At 36.5% G+C, this 17,096-nt stretch overlaps 1 protein-coding gene across 3 annotated transcripts in view; it reads left to right on the forward strand.

Annotated features, from left to right (window-relative positions):
- Positions 1-2,414: 2,414 nt before the first annotated feature.
- LOC145668498 (uncharacterized) overlaps positions 2,415-17,096 on the forward strand; it is a 34,172-nt gene continuing 19,490 nt past the window's right edge. Inside the window, exons 1-2 of one of the 3 annotated variants that reach the window (XM_081736454.1) lie at positions 2,420-2,572; positions 11,677-11,802. In XM_081736454.1, coding sequence (XP_081592580.1) covers positions 11,701-11,802 — 102 coding nt within the window. In that variant the 5' untranslated portion in view covers positions 2,420-2,572; positions 11,677-11,700. Of the gene's footprint in view, positions 2,573-2,707; positions 2,855-11,676; positions 11,803-17,096 lie in introns of those variants that run through there. The other 2 variants (XM_081736456.1, XM_081736457.1) reach the window with 2 other exon arrangements.

The raw sequence follows: 17,096 nt of genomic DNA on the forward strand, positions 1-17,096 counted from the left end.
TTAGCTCAAGGGTGAAGAGGAAATTAAATGAATATATTTGCGCCAAGAAATTGTTGACTTCATAAAAATAACAAAACAAGTGACCTATAGTCAATCTAGTTAGAAACATTTACCATCGTTGCCGGTAATACCATCGATCAACTACAACGGCGAACCTGGGATTAGTAGAATTTACATAACAAAAGTGAGAAAGAAACACGTCTGATTTTGTATACAATTTGTCGATTAAAAAACTGAAAATAAAAAAAATGCTTAAGCGGATTCATAAAATTTTATTTATTTATTTTATAATTACTAAAATCGTAACACACTATGTAGATATATTCATTTCAAATCCTTTTGGTATTACTGGTTGATTAATTACTGTTTGTTTACACTACCACTAAAAAAAAAAAAAAACACACACGAATGTTACACGAGTATATGTTTAATGAACAGGGCACTCTATCAGTTTACTTTTAAAAGATATACCACGATATAAAAAGAAAAGCTGTCAATACCGTCACACTAATGCATGGGGACTATTCGATGGCCAAGAGGGCGCCACTAGGGGTTTTGCCTACGGGCGCCAAAGACTATTATAACGCCACTGACTGTGATAATGAGTTCGTGATCAACGGACCTTTGAAAATCAAATTTTATTCGAAAACGTTATTCACTTTTTGATACATTTATTTTGTATATTGCTTTATAACACGACATCCAATGTTAGACCATTTGTACTTAAACAACAAATCACTAATGGAATACTTCCTGTCAAAACACAGGTGACTTCGGCTCAGATCACTCCATATTGTTTGCAGTATAAACTGCAAATTGTGAAATTAATTTTTAAAACAAATGTAATATACGAGGGCCATCCGGAAAGTGATACCCGTTTGTGCAATAAAGACACAGTAGTACATATTAACAAATATACACATTTTTATTGGAAAGAGCATACTTTACACTACTTCTCCACATAATCACCAAACAAATTGAGGCACTTGTCATACCATGTGACGAGTTTTTGTATTCCAGTGTCATAGTCCTCCGCCGCCAGCGTATTGAGATACGTAGTCACGCCTCGTTTAAGTTCTTCATCGCTGTCAATTTTTTTTCCTGCCAGAAAGTCTTTAAGCTTCGTAAAGAGATGAAAATCCGAAGGGGCCAAGTCCTGGCTATACGGTGGATGGTCGAAGGTTTCCCACTTGAATTGCTGCAGAAGTTGTTGTGTTTTCGCAGCTACATGGGGTCTGGCATTGTCATGAAGGAGAATGACGCCTGTAGACAACAGACCTCGCCGTCGATTTTGTATTGCCCGCCGTAATTTCTTTAATGTTTCACAATACGCATTAGCATTAATTGTGTCTCCACGGGCCATAAAATTTCTTCACACCATTCCACACGCATGCGCTTCTGCTGTTCAGTCAAAGTGTGAGGCGCCCAACGAGATGAAACCTTCCAGAGCGAAGATGATCATGAAGAATTTTTGTTACTGCTGGCGATCCATTGTTCACTGTAGATTAAATGTCCTTGAAAGTTGTTCGAGGATTTTCTCGAATCATTTGTTCCACAGCGGCAATGTTTTCATCTGACACAGCTGTTGCTCTCTCTTCATCTTTAAGCGATGTTCGGCCTCTTCTGAATTCACCAAACCACCGAAAAACTAGCACGGGAAGGAGCAAGGTCCCCAAATGCCCCCTGCAAACGGTCAAGACTTTGTGTCTCGTTCAAACCACTTTTGAAATCGTAAAGTATCATTGCCCGAAAATGTTCCCTTTCGAGCTCCATTCTAGAAAGCCGAATACTGCCCACATCAACAAACAAATGAAGGCGATACTGCCACGCCGAAAAGCGAGGTGACTTTAAACTTGCTTCGCTTCTTCGCTCTGGATACCACTACCGAACGGAATTGTTGGAGTTCAAATACTGTCACAACAATGCGTATCTCAAAACTTTCGTAGTGACCCTCGTAAAATCCTAAAGCCGCCCCTGCCCTCATTTCATTCAATTCACACTAATCGGAGAGTCGGAGTCCCTTCGGATGGCCTACGCGAGAAGAATTTAAACTATCACGTTTTGAAATTGTCGTGCATTGAAAGAGCTCTGTTCCATCTTGTATCTCGTTATGAAAATTCTGATTCGTGGGCAACCCTAGACGACCCCCCCCCGGTTTTTCAAAATAAATAACACAGTCTATAAACCTATATGCTATTTCAAAATAACATAGTATTTTATTTTAAAAATAAAATAAAATCACCCATTAATTGATTGCAGAGGAAATGCCTTTGACAGATAGCAGGATACGCCCACCCAATCATGTTAATGGGTACGGTAAAATAAATTATCTAATTCAATTAATGTTTAATTTGTTTGGCCAAACAACCATATAAAAATTATGAAGAGTGTGAATTATATTTTTAGATACGGTACTTGGTTCACGCAGGTTACGCACTAGTGATCGCAGTGACCTCTTGGAGATTTGGTTGAACACGTCATTCCAGTTGTTCCACTCCATAGGAACAGAGCGCAAGTGCATCAGAGTCGGAGAAACCGGAGATTGTTTTTAGAAGCGCGAAATTTACATGCGGTAAGTTTTGTCACTTTCTTTGTTCGCCTCTTGGTTACGTTGATTATATACAGCAGATCGTTCATAAGGTAGTTTAAACATTTTTCTGTCCATTTGCAGTTCAAACGTATTAAGTAAAAGTTGTATATAACCAGTTTTACAGTTAAAGAAGAATGCTAGTCAACTGAACTGAGTTCGCCTGTTGCAGTGTTGTGTGTCATTTTCCCATTCGGCCAGCAATAGGATAAAACCTAAAACATCCAACCAACTTATCGGTATCAGAAGAAAGACCATACCATTAATGTAAGAAAAATAAAACAGTAGTTCGCTGTAATATTTCATCTAGTGATTTGAGTGTTTTAAATGGAAGAAAAATGTCTAATGTTTCTTGAATTATGTTCTTCACGAGTTGAATTTACGAATGTGGATTGCGCTCCTTGATTAGCTACGGTCCTAATTTTCGTGCACTTTTACTATACGGATCCATAGTATTAGTAGTAGTAGGAACTGATTAGAAGCCCCACAGGGGTTGGTTGGGTCCTGTTCTCGACATGAAATGGGCAAATTAAAGACCTGCCCATTTTTTTTCTGTAAATTTTACAGTCTATGGATTCGTATAGTAAAACTGCACCGGATAGTGTAGAGTAAGGTGGGGTAATAGTATACAACAGTGCCTCATGATCTGTGCGCGTGGATACTTCCTACTGTTGCACTACGTATAAAAATGATTTTATTACATTTAGAAGTAGTAAGAAGCATCCACGTGCACGTAACATGCGATGTGTGTTTCAAATCCCCCACATATACTCATACACTACGTACAAGGGCACATTATTATTCTTCGCATACCATAAAACACAACGAAGCGCAACGCAAACCGACGTACATTTTATTTTATATTACTCAGTAATTAAATGAAAGTCGCATTTTTACCTCATTTTCAAGTTCCTATATCCTCAATGAATAATCCTTAAAAGACTGCACTTCGTGAGTCCTCGGTAAATGATGAGGCACTCTCGAGTTGTTTTCCAACATGTAAAATAAATAAATAAACAAATGGTAATAGTTAAGAACAGCTACTTCTCATCTCCCGTGCACGAGGATACATCTTACTGTTGCACTACCTAAACACCCTAAGTACAAGGGCAAGAACTCAGTCTATTACCTACTTTTTAACATCCTAGATAGTCAATGAATAATTCCTGAAAGTATGGCGTTTCTCGTCCTTCCCTAAATGGGAAGTACGGCTTAGGGCTTTTTCTTCTTCTTCTTCCTCAAACTCCTTTTTAGCCTGAGCTAATGAAATTTAGAGAGACCGAACATATAATACAGCCTTTTGAATATACATCTTTTTGAAGAGTTAAAAGGCTTCGATATTGAACTGGATCTATTTAACAAAAAGTTTTATTATAAGGACTTACACCCAAAATTCACGGAATAGTGTTTTCAATTAAGTAGTTTCTGCTCAATGTTACGGTTCATGACTGTATTAGCATGTCATTGATTTTCAAATGTGAGGTTGTTCTCAAGAAGTAAAGGCACTTGTCATACTTTAGTGTTTAAAAATAAGGTAATGTATTTACAATAAATATATTTAAATTTCCCAATCAGGGTTGGCAAAAACCATGGTTTTTATTTAAAAAACCAAAAAACCAGTTTTTTTTGGTTTAAATAATTTGCTGTATGTATTTATATCACATATGGACAGAAGTAAGCTTGTTTCGCTTTAGTGTTAGTATGCAACAACCGGGTTATGTTGGAAGGGGTCACATAAGCTTAAAGCGGAATCCAAACCGCTTCTCGGCTTAACATCCAAGAGAAATTGTCCTCCATTTGAACTCGAAACCGGGACTAATTGGCCACAAATGCGATATGTCTGCCGATTCACTCACGAAGAACTCCTGGTAAAAATACGTTGACTCATCTTTACATATTTGTTAATATAATCGTCAAGAGTCATTAGTACTTAAAGACAAAAAGACAAACAATTGCACAAGTGGATCCATTATACAGAATAACATATGGACACTTTCAAAGTACTACAGAGTACAGAAGAACTAATTTAGTCCAAGTCAGTTGACTACGACTTTTTAGTCCAAGTTAAAGAAATATAACGACTTACTTTGCATATCAGTAAGAAAAGTGATTAAAGATACGAATTATTTGAGTCCACTCTAGCTCTGACCCATTTATACATAAATAGTCACCAAAGATTCTTATTTCAATAATTGCCTCTCGTGAGGTTTGTATGACCCCCTCCCCAAAAAAGTACGGCATTTCGATGTATTTTATCAATAGTAAACACTAGCAGCGTTCACCCCGCTTCGCTGCGGTCACCCCGGAACGCAATAAACTTTGTTACTTAGATAATTTTTACTTTTTCGCTTTCAAGTGATTTATAGCGCCTGTTAGTTATGTTAACCCGCCGAGTCACAGGGTCATGCGGGTTGCATATAAATACGTTTATTTTTATACCTATGATGAACTAATAACAAAGGATTTCTACGTATGGACACCTGAATGATCAATTATCTCAAGACACTGGTAATTGAAAATTAAAGTGATATGATAAAAATCATCTAGGGTCCACATCCTAACAACCCCCCAAAAATGAAAGAAATCGGTTCAGCCGTATTAGCGTGATGAGCGGACAAAGGATTTTTTGTACGTATTGACACCTGATTGGTCAATTATCTCAAGACACTGGTAATTGAAAATTAAAGTGATATGATAAAAACCATCTAGGGTCCAAATCCTAACAACCCCCCAAAAATGAAAGAAATCGGTTCAGCCGTATTAGCGTGATGAGCGGACAAAGGATTTTGTGCGTTCTCTTTTATATATATAGATTATTAAAACGAAACATTGTTTATAATTTTCCTTTGGTTGCATAATAATAATAACAAACTATAAAAAAAATCACAAAAGAAACATCCATAAGGTTACATAAAAAAAATTGCTTTAGTAATATAATCTCTTTGAGTAAAGAATGGGGAATTTAGGTCTGAATATAGTACGAATAATATATGGGAGTGAAACGTGATAACCCAGAAATGTGTGTTCATCAAGATTTTACGAATAGTTACACTTTTACGGACATTTTTCGTTTTTTGGTTTAAACCAGTTTTTTTAAACAAGCTGGTTTAAACCACCTTGGTTTAAACCAGCCAATCCTGTTCCCAGTTGACAAATAAGTCATTCATTGATTTTAGCAAATAGATCTATTTATTGTAAGTACACACAGCCCTTACTTAACATTTAACAAATTTATTCCTGTTCCCTAATTTTTGCTCTGGATAGCTTTATTTTATTTCGAGCTCATAACTCGAGAAATGTTTGCCATGCGTTGGTGAAGATCGGGTGAGTTTTATAAATCGTGTACAATATATACTGATCTTGTCTTTATTATTAAAGAAAACTGTAATGAAAGTACGAAAAGATTAACCGATAAGTGAACTATGTAAAAACGTGTTACTGTGTTTTGACTTTCTGGACCGGAAGACCGTTTTTAAGCGGTTTTTATTATTATTATTATTAGAGTATCTAGGTGGGGCCTTAAGTCTGTAGAGCAGAAGGATGATAAATTTTCCCTTCGAAGTAATACTTGGGATTCCACGTATCTAAGAACTCTGTAATTATGGGATCATTACTCAAATAATACTCACAACCATCAATGAATATTCCTTGCTACAAGGAGCTCTGACTTACTATAGTTTCAAGCAACTAAATCCTTTACAAACTGTCGTATTACGTGATTTTTGTTAATGTTCTACCTTTTTAATTCATTACATGCTTTGTGTTGGCCTCCTAAGCAATGCGGTGCGTGAGGCATGTATTTCGTCTTAGTTCCATACTTAACAATGAATGTAAAACACTAGGTTCGTTTACACAAGCCATACTTAAAAATAAATTAAACACAGCCTGTTCTTGTCTATACGTATTATAAACGTGTCGATCAAGCATTTGTTTTTCTTTGGACGGATTTTATTTTTCTTCAATGTGAAACGAACGAAAGTGGATAATGATGGATTTGGGTCGGAATGGATTATGGTAGATTTAGGGTCGCAGTGGATCACTTACTTTAGTTCAGAAAAAACTAACCTACACTCAGAATGTGACCCATGACCCACCGACCCATTCCGTCTCTGCCTCCTCCTTCACGTACTTAACGTCTCTAACTCGTATGAAAAGCCTAAGAATGTTTACTGTTATCATTTCGATCTATCATTTGTGAGTCGTTTGTCGGTTTTGGCCTTGATCAACTCATAGTATATTCGTGCCAGGTTTGGGTCAGATCTACCGAATTGTTTTGGAGAAACAAAAAGTGTCTTTTCAGATTTGGCCTAGATTGATAACCGAATTCGGTAGGTCGACTAAGTGGGTCATCGTAATTAGCGCACCAATTTTGGTGTGACCTAACTTCTATTAATGCATAACAATTGAGGATAACAGCACTTTTTTTTTTTTTTTTTTCCACCGTTATTAGAATACGATTGATGGCCACATTGTTTGCTCTATTCAGACAGCTCATAGCAGGTGGTGGATAAAGTTTCATTCATCCTTCCTGCTAGTTTTCATTGATGCTAAGAGAACAGACATTTGCAGTAATATCTGAATTGTTATTATTTAGATCCTATGTTTATTCTAATTATTTAATAACAGAATTACAGATCTTAGTTTCGACTCCACAACTACAAGTAACCAAAGGCAAATCTGCACCTCAGTTGAATTTGATATTTAATTCAAAAAGGGCAGTGGTGAAAATTTCACCCTTGACTGACATTCAAGAACGCATTTTAAATGGCAGCACAATTTCTTTTTCTTGTATTAATTTTAATATCCGAGGCCAAGTTAATCACATAATTGTTTATGAAATTTCAGTACAAAAAGAACAGGCGGTCTTATATTCCACCCTTTCTCATCTTCAATTTGCATTAATTGACTATTGCGTATAGCATAAATATAGCTATTAAAAAAGCAAATGTCTGGATAGTTGGTTTTGATTTTATTTTAGTTTTTTTTTTTTTTTTTTTTTTTAAATTACAAACTATATGAGCTAGAGCGAAATCTAATTACTTGCTGTATTTTCTAGTTGATGGTATCTTCTTGTAAAATGAGTGCAACACTGCAGCATACAGTATTTCTGTACAGCCCAAATAGATTCATACTTTTGACTCCGATGCGTTTTTCCTTCTTTTTAAGGGGTGGTTAACGTGATGCCAATTTAGCCATATATGTTCATTTTTTTTCTCTGCAACTATCGTACCATAATCCTGATAATTGCGGTAACATACAAGAACAGATTAAGCACAAGTTGTTTTAGTAGCAGGGTAATGGCTAAATTTGTAGTGACCAACTTATAGATTACCACTATTTCTAGTTTTAAATTTATGACCAGGGCTATGAGCTACTCGCCGAAAATGTTATTGAATTACCATTTTTTTAAAAATGTTTTACTAATTAAGTTGCACTGCTAATTACTATATTATGTAAATTTAATAAGGGATGATAGAAGAACAATAGAAAGAGATTCAGAGGTCTTATTAAACGCTTGCAGGGGCATGGGTTTATAAAGTAAATGCAGAGAAAACTAAATACATGGAAGTTAGTCGGGTTCATAGTACTGTATTTTATGGATGTGTTAAAATACCAAATAATACTTTGATATAGTGAATACTTTCAAATATCTAGGATCAGTATTAACAGACAAAACCATATTCACGAAGAAATTATGTCAACTAAAAGCAGAGAATTCGTGTTATTATTCAATTCAAAAATCTCTTGTCGCGAATTCTATTGAGGAATTTTAAGATTAATATATATATATATAACGATAATCATTCCTATTGTTCTATATGGTTGCGAAACATGGTCGCTTACGCTGAGGAAGGAACGTAGACTAAAGGGTATTTGAGAACAAGATCCTGAGACGAATACTCGGACTCACGAGGGCCGGGAAAGGAGAATGGATAATAGCGGCAACTTTATAGCAAGGAATTTCATAATTTATACGGTTTCCCAAACATTGTTGCGGTAATCAAATCTATAAGGCTCTTGCTACGAATATTTACGAAAAGCATTGTTGTGTAATTTTGACTACTGAGCTGAACAAGTACAAACAATTTTATTTCTTCTTTCTGAAAATCATCAATAATAATTAGTACTAACTAACTCTATCGTCTATCGGACTGGAACGTTCAATGTCGCGTTCACAAAAGCTCTTCACTGACTTCTATCCTTAACTAACTGCATCCAGTTTCTACTTTGTATTCCAATATCTGCGAGATCCACCTTAATATTGTCCTCCCATCTGCGCCTAGGTCTTCCTAATAGTCGTTTTCGATTGGTCTTCCAGTCAAGACTTTGAAAGCGTTTCTACTTTCTTCCATTCTAGCTACATGACCCGCCCATCTAAGCCTCCTAGACTTGACGACCTAACAATGTTGGGTAAACCGTATAAATTGTGTAGTTCCTCGTTATGAAATTTCCGCCATTCTCCATTCCCGTTCCTCTTGGGTCCGAATATTCGTCTGAGGATTTTGTTCTCAAATACTTTGTCTATGTTCTTCCCTCAGAGTAAGTGACCATGTTTCGCAACCATACAGAACCACAGGCATGATTATCGTTTTGTATATTTTAAGCTTCAAATTCCTCGACAGAATTCGCGACAACAAGAGATTTTGAACCGAATAGTAACACGAATTCCCTGCTTTTAGTCGACATTTAATTTCTCCGTGAATATGATTTTCCTCTGTTAATATTGATCCTAGATATTACCTTATCAAAAGTATTATTTAATATTTTAACGCATCCATAATTTGCTGTATTACGGTCCCGACGCACTTCCATGTATTTAGTTTTCTTTGCATTTACTTCTAAACCCATGTCCCTGCATTTCTTTCTATTGTTCTCCTATCATCCCCTATTAAATTTACATCAGCATACGCCACAACCCGGTGAATACCGTTCAACTCTAGGCCCTGCTATCTTTGATTTTCCTTATAGCGTATTCCAGAACAAAGTTAAATAATAATGGCGACAACGCATATCCTTGTTTCAGGCCATTTTCGACGTGAAAGCTTGTAGACAAAAATTTTTCTACCTGGACTTTACTTTGGGATTCAGTTAAACATATTCTTATTAATCTAATTAGTTTTCTCGGTATTCCAAGTTCTGTAAGAACATTGTATAATGTTTCTCTCCTAACCGAGTCGTCGTTCTTTCTAAAATCAATAGTTGATGTACCGGGCTACTGTATTCCTACTTCTTTTCGAGTATTTGGCGAATGGTAAATATTTGGTCGATAGTTGATCGGTTTCGTCTAAACCCGCACTGATAATCTCCAATAATTTCATCTGCGTATGGAGTCAATCTTGCTAATAGAATATTTGAAAGGATTTTACAGGATGTTGACAGAAGAGAAATGCCTCTATAATTATTACAGTCAGTTTTGTCGCCTGTCTTGTGAATTGGAACAATGATTCTTTCCACTCTTGTGGCAATTCTTCCTTGTTCCAGATAAGAAGAATGAGTTTGTGTTTCTTGTTCCACAATTTTTCGCCTCCACCTAAAATTAACTCAGCCGGAATTTCATCTACACCCGGAGATTTGTGTTTCTTTAATTTCTTTATAGCGGTTTCTACTTCTATTCGGTTGGGTTCTTGAATATACGGTTCTGCCATGTGTATCTCCTTTTCTCCACTCACACCAGTTTTTGGTTGCGTGTTAGGCAAATCGTTAAAGAAACCTTTCCATCTATTTAAGATGCTATTCGTATCAATGAGAACTGTACCGTCAGATTTCTTTAATATATAAGCATGAGGTTGATAGCTTTTCTTAAATTCGTTGATCCTTTTATACATGTCCCGGATGTTTTTATTTTTACTATTATCTTCAAGTTCCTTAATTTTAGCTTTCAAAAAGTCGCGTTTCTTTGTTCTAAAAGTTTTGGAAGTTTCCCGCCTGATATCTGCGAAATTTTGTGTAGTTGTTTCATTCGGATTTTGTTGCCAGCGTAATTTTGCCTGTTTTCTCTTCTCTGTTAGTTTAATGCATTCCTGTTCGAACCATGGTTTGTTCCTACGTATTTCCACGTGTCCCAATTTTTCTTTTGCTGAAATTTTAATGTTATCTCTAATTTCAATCCAGGTATCCTCAACACTAGTGCACTCCGAATCTTCTAAAGCCGAGAATCTATTCGAAACTTCAATCTGGTATTCCTCTCTTACCTGGCTCTCTTCTAATTTCTTTAAATTTAATCCCTCCGTTTTCGGACAATGAATATTACCTTTATTCAACGATATTCTCTCTCGTATTATCGCTGCTACCAGGTAGTGATCAGTGTTACAATCAGCCCCTCTAAACGACCGGACATCAATTATGCTAGATTGCCTTCTATCTACTAAAACGTGATCAATTTGATTATGTGTTTTTCCGTCTGGTGATGTCCAAGTGTATTTATAAACGTCGTGATGTGGGAATTTTGTACTCTTCACGATTAAGTTTTTGGATGTTGCAAAGTTCGAGTCTAACACCGTTGTCATTACTTTCCTTATGCAGACTTTCGTTCCCTATAATCGGTTTGAAAATCCCTCTCGTCCTACCTTCGCATTGCAATCCCCTAATAGAAGTAAAGTACAGTATTCATTATTATTGTTCGTTTTGTTGACACATATTGATCGCATTTTGTCGCAAAACTGAAACTTGAAATCATATAAGAAAGCACGAAAAGGTTTGTGGCGAAAGAGATAATGGCCTAGTCTTTTGATACGGGTTCGATTCCCGAAGTAAGTATTCGGATATAAAATGAAATTGTAGGGGAACGTCTCGCATGTCTTTAGTCCAGACAAATAATACAGAAATAGTAGTAGAAAAGACAAACGTCCAAATTATTATAACAACCCAGGTAAAATTCAGTGTAAAACAGGATTCTTGTACTGTCCTGAAGTATAAATTTCTCTATAAACAACTGAAATTCTTGACGTTAGGGTCTGTCATGGATCCGCGTTCCAAATTATTCGTTGTTTTATTACGTGATGAACATTCTATTTAGATAAATTGTAGCTATTATGTGGCAGTTACTAAATCAAATTTAAATACCTGACTTAATTTCTATTCTTGGGTAGGGAGGACAAGGAATCTGTTTTACAATGGCCAGAGAGAGGTATGGACGTAGAGGTACTCCATTGTCTCAAAGATCTGCTCGAAAGGAAAGACTAAGGATAGCTAATCCTGTGAGATCTGTTGACGAGGTAAGAAGTCGCACTGCACTTACAATTAGAGTAGAAAGGATTCAATTGCACTAACAATTAGAGTAGAAAGAATCTAACTAGCAGTGCCTTTTGTTTGTATCAATGGTCTCTCTCTTCCAGAAGATTGATTTTTCTTTTCTAAGGAGTTTCTGCTTATTTGACGTATCATCTATATGTGCTGGATATCATGCCATTTTCTAGGAATTGGAGGAAGAGAAAACCTATAGGGGGGGGGATTTGCATCACTATATGCTAAAGAAGCAGAATGATAATGAAAGAATTGATAAAATGAAAATATAGAAGGAAACAGATGAGCTTCGGGAAAATCCACGGACTTGTACTAACCGCCACAAACTTACATGGTACGGAATTGAAGTGGGAACTTTTCGTACTAGATGTGAGCGCCCTCTCATTGAGCCTTTTGCCTTTCCATCTCGGTCATTGACTCTACTGCAGTATGTTTGTGCTTTCCAATCTTATTTGATCGATGACACTGTACTGAACATCCGCGACATCGCTGTACACTTAGTTTAGGAGAGCATTGTTGCTACCGTTGTATGCCGTGACTGATACAGTCAGCCTTGAAATTGATTTAACTTATTAAAGACTTCATAGTAAAAGTACAAACGTGTCGTATACAATTAAGACTTATAGACAGCATAAATTTTATTTTTAAATTCTAAAACTTCACGACAAACCGGTTGGAAAAGTCTGATATGTTTAAATAAATATGAGGACCCTCTGAAATTATGTATCAGTTTTGCTTTTCATAGAGACTGTTACTTGATGAGCGCATATTCCGTGAGAAAAGTTTGATTATCGTACGGCGAGGATTTTTTTTTTCTGTGACCAAGAATAAGCAGTTTGCATTTTTGACGTATACAGGATTTTAGCTCACAAGATTACTTAGAATTTTATTTTTAAAATGGAGGATTTTTTTCTCAAGATGCTTAATTTTTCTTTCTTGAACATTCCGTGCAGCTTACGAAGAATTGACTTTATTTCTGGCAAAATATATTGGGTCTTATGCAGAGTCGTTTTGACGTATAATTAACGTTATACTTCAGAAAGCCTTGCTACTTCAGGAAACATGTTAGTCGAACTCTTTAGTTTGACACTAACCACGCATCAGAACGACTCTGCATAAGGCCCATTAAGTCTAGTTACTTTAATGCATATTCAATATTCGTTGAAAAGTACTTACTCTAGTACAACCATAAATAATCTACTTGTGAAGTCCTGAGGAAGGCAATAATTTTTTACCGAAATGTATACAATTGGATAATTTTAGGATAAGTACTTTTTAATGGATATACTTAACCGTGCCTTGCACAGTAGAAACGAGTGAAAGTTATCTTTTTCTGTCAAAAAAGTTGGGAGTAACTTGACCATCTTACCCTCGATAGACTTCATCAATAGCATCTAATTAAAGTTTTTCATTTTGTATAATACACACTTATACGTACGTACGTACGTTGAATTTCTTATTATATATAACAATAATAAAGGTAAGTTGACTTCATTCTTTTATTATATAATACAACGAATTCTTCAGCCCGAGACACAATACATGAGATGTTCGATGAAAATCAAATCTTACTAATTTTTAACGGAAACTATACAAACATTTTCTTGAAGTTTGAAAGTGGATTAATCTCTTACCCTTAACTGATTTCAACACTAAGTGATGAAACCACTTGGGAAAGAAATCGCACGATATCTATTCTATATCTATATATATAAAAGAGAACGCACAAAATCCTTTGTCCGCTCATCACGCTAATACGGCTGAACCGATTTCTTTCATTTTTGGGGGGTTGTTAGGATTTGGACCCTAGATGGTTTTTATCATATCACTTTAATTTTCAATTACCAGTGTCTTGAGATAATTGACCAATCAGGTGTCAATACGTACAAAAAATCCTTTGTCCGCTCATCACGCTAATACGGCTGAACCGATTTCTTTCATTTTTGGGGGGTTGTTAGGATGTGGACCCTAGATGTTTTTTATCATATCACTTTAATTTTCAATTACCAGTGTCTTGAGATAATTGACCATTCAGGTGTCCATACGTACAAATCCTTTGTTATTAGTTCATCATAGGTATAAAAATAAACGTATTTATATGCAACCCGCATGACCCTGTGACTCGGCGGGTTAACATAACTGACAGGCGCTATAATGTTAACATTAGTGCAATCTTCTATGGTTTTTATCATATCACTTGAAAGCGAAAAAGTAAAAATTATCTAAGTAACAAAGTTTATTGCGTTCCGGGATGACCGCAGCGAAGCGGGGCGGGTTGGGGTGACCGCAGCGAAGCGGGGCGGGTTAACATAAATGACAGGCGATATAATGTTAACATTAGTGCAATCTTCTATGGTTTTTATCATATCACTTGAAAGCGAAAAAGTAAAAATTATCTAAGTAACAAAGTTTATTGCGTTCCGGGGTGACCGCAGCGAAGCGGGGTGAACGCTGCTAGTATATATATAAAAGAGAACGTACAAAATCCTTTGTCCGCTCATCACGCTAATACGGCTGAACCAATTTCTTTCATTTTTGGGGGGTTATTAGGATTTGGACCCTAGATGGTTTTTATCATATCACTTTAATTTTTAATTACCAGTGTCTTGAGATAATTGACCATTCAAGTGTCCATAACGTACAAATCCTTTGTTATTAGTTCATCATAGGTAAAAATAAACGTATTTATATGCAACCCGCATGACCGTGTCACTCGGCGGGTTAACATAAATGACAGGCGATATACAGCGGAAAATAGCTTGAATCTTCTGTTTAAAATTTTTTAATTGATTTGCTTATTTTTACAGACACTTTTACAATATGCCAGCACCGGGATGACCGCAGCGAAGCGGGGCGGGTTAACATAAATGACAGGCGATATAATGTTAAGATTTACTGCAATCTTCTATGGTTTTTATCATATCACTTGAAAGCGAAAAAGTAAAAATTATCTAAGTAACAAAGTTTATTGCGTTCCGGGGTGACCGCAGCGAAGCGGGGTGAACGCTGCTAGTATTTCTTAAATGGCAATTAGGTGTTTTTTTAAGAAATGGGTGAATAGCTTCAGAATTTCAAGCTGTAAGTAAAATATATATATATATATATATATATATATTGAATGAAAATTTAATAATTTTCTTGGAAGTTCGTAGTAATATATGCAAGTCTTTTAGATTGAAGTAGCAAACCTACGGTTATTCGATTGTCGTTTGTTTGGAAGACAGGTGACGACAGCAGTCTGTTCCTGGGTAATATAGCGATGGCGTTGCCCCGTGTTCGTATTCCTGTGTTATGGTGTGTGTGGTCAGTGGACGCTGTTAAAGTAAGATGCATCTGACATACGGCTCTAAACAATGTTTACCTACGTAGAACAGCGTGTTTTCGTCAAGTTTCGGGTGGCGCGAGATCGAAATGCACTTCAGATCCACAAAGGATTACGTGATGCGTGTGTTAACAGTGCTCTGCTGTATCGGACAGTTGTGGGATGAACTGCGACATTCGAGGCGGGCGCCAGTCAGCAAAGAACATCGTGGGAGCTATACTTGAACGGCTACGGATCAACATTAGGTGGAAGCACTGCGAACATCGCTCGAAAATGATCGGCGATGCACGTGTAGTGAATTGGCTAATGAACAAAATATTTAATTTACGTCAATGTATCACTTGCTAACGTCGATCTCAGTGTGCATAAATTTGCAACCAGATGGATACTGCATATCCTGACGAAGGTACAAGAGTGGTAGGGATAGAAATGTACACACTTACACCTTGAACATTACACACAGGAAATTATTGTATTTTCTGTACCGCATTATTGCGATACGCGGGAAAATTCTTCGAACCCGAATTGAAAGTAAAGTCCAGTCCACCCGATGTTCCCATGACCCAAAAAGGTCAAACAGGACCGAGCAAACGTTACTCATGATAATCATGTTCTACGATCACGAAGGTATTACCCTGTCATATACAGTACTACCAGGATTTACCATAAATGCTCATAGTGTGTCTGGTGCCTGAGTTACCGTTTGCAGCTAGTATTGAAACGTAAATGACCACATCTGCAGTATGGACCGATTCTGTTTCACGATAACCTCAGATGTCAGACTGATCATTCTATACAGACTCTTACGTTCTATATTGGGGTTGGGAAGTACTGAATCACCCGCACTTCCTTGGATATGAACCCGTGCAATTTTGATTTGTTTCCTAAAATGAAAGAATCATTTTGAGGACAAGGTTTCTGTGGTATTCTGTGGCATTGTTCATGTCTTAGGGCGCTCTCTCGGAACACTCACAAACGAGGGCTCTCAGTAGTATCCAACATCTAGAAATCTGGAATAGTGTTGACCAGGCAGGAGGGAACAACATCAAAAGAATGTAACTATGTTCACGAGTTGTACATTTCATTTTCATTTCCCAGCTATGTTGCCACTTCAATCTAAATTACCCTCATACTTTTCAAGATGGGATAAATTCAATTCTCACATTATTCTTGATCATTTTGAAGCTAAATAACGGAAATGATTGGAAAGGATTATTAAATCAAATGTTATACTTTTATAAAAGTTATCATGGAAAATTATACTATTACACGCATAAACTTCCAACTTCTGGTTCTTGATTAATTTCATGCTCAACAATAGATTTATTTCGTAAGCCTGAATATCTCTTATCAATTTCAGTAAAATTGGGCAAATTTTGAAGGGCAAACAGACGGACAGATGTACAGAAACACATCTTTCAGTCGAATGGTAGAAGCTTGGTTATTCTTGTTTAAATATTTTTTTATTATTACTATTAATATCGTAATTTCGGGAATCTTTGTATAAGTCAGAGTGCCAATCTCGTATATATTAGTTGCACTCAGCAGTGACAGGGATTTACACTCTATCTTCCTCAAGCAAGATATCATGGAAAAATAAAAATTTACTTCTAATCCTTGTTCCGAGTTAGCTACAATCGGCTTGCTTTTCGGATTGTTGTTCTCCACGTGTTTCTGTCTTGTCATATACACTGTGACACTACACTGTACCGTATCGTTCTTAACACAATCTCTTCACTTCTTAGGGCGGCCTCGCGCTCGTTTCCCATTCAGTTCTATTCTTTTTACGTTCTCAAACCATTTCAGTCTACTTCCTTGTATTTTTTCTACTACTGATCTCATTTTAACTGTTTCTCGGATCACTTTATTCTCAATTCTGCTCTTTCGCGTCACTCCACATATCCACCGCAGAATTTTCATCTCTGCAACGTACAACTTCTGTTC

The sequence above is a fragment of the Thermobia domestica genome, chromosome 13 (genome assembly GCF_964235325.1).
Source record: "Thermobia domestica chromosome 13, izTheDome1.hap1.1, whole genome shotgun sequence".
NCBI classification, from domain to species: Eukaryota; Metazoa; Arthropoda; class Insecta; order Zygentoma; family Lepismatidae; genus Thermobia; species Thermobia domestica.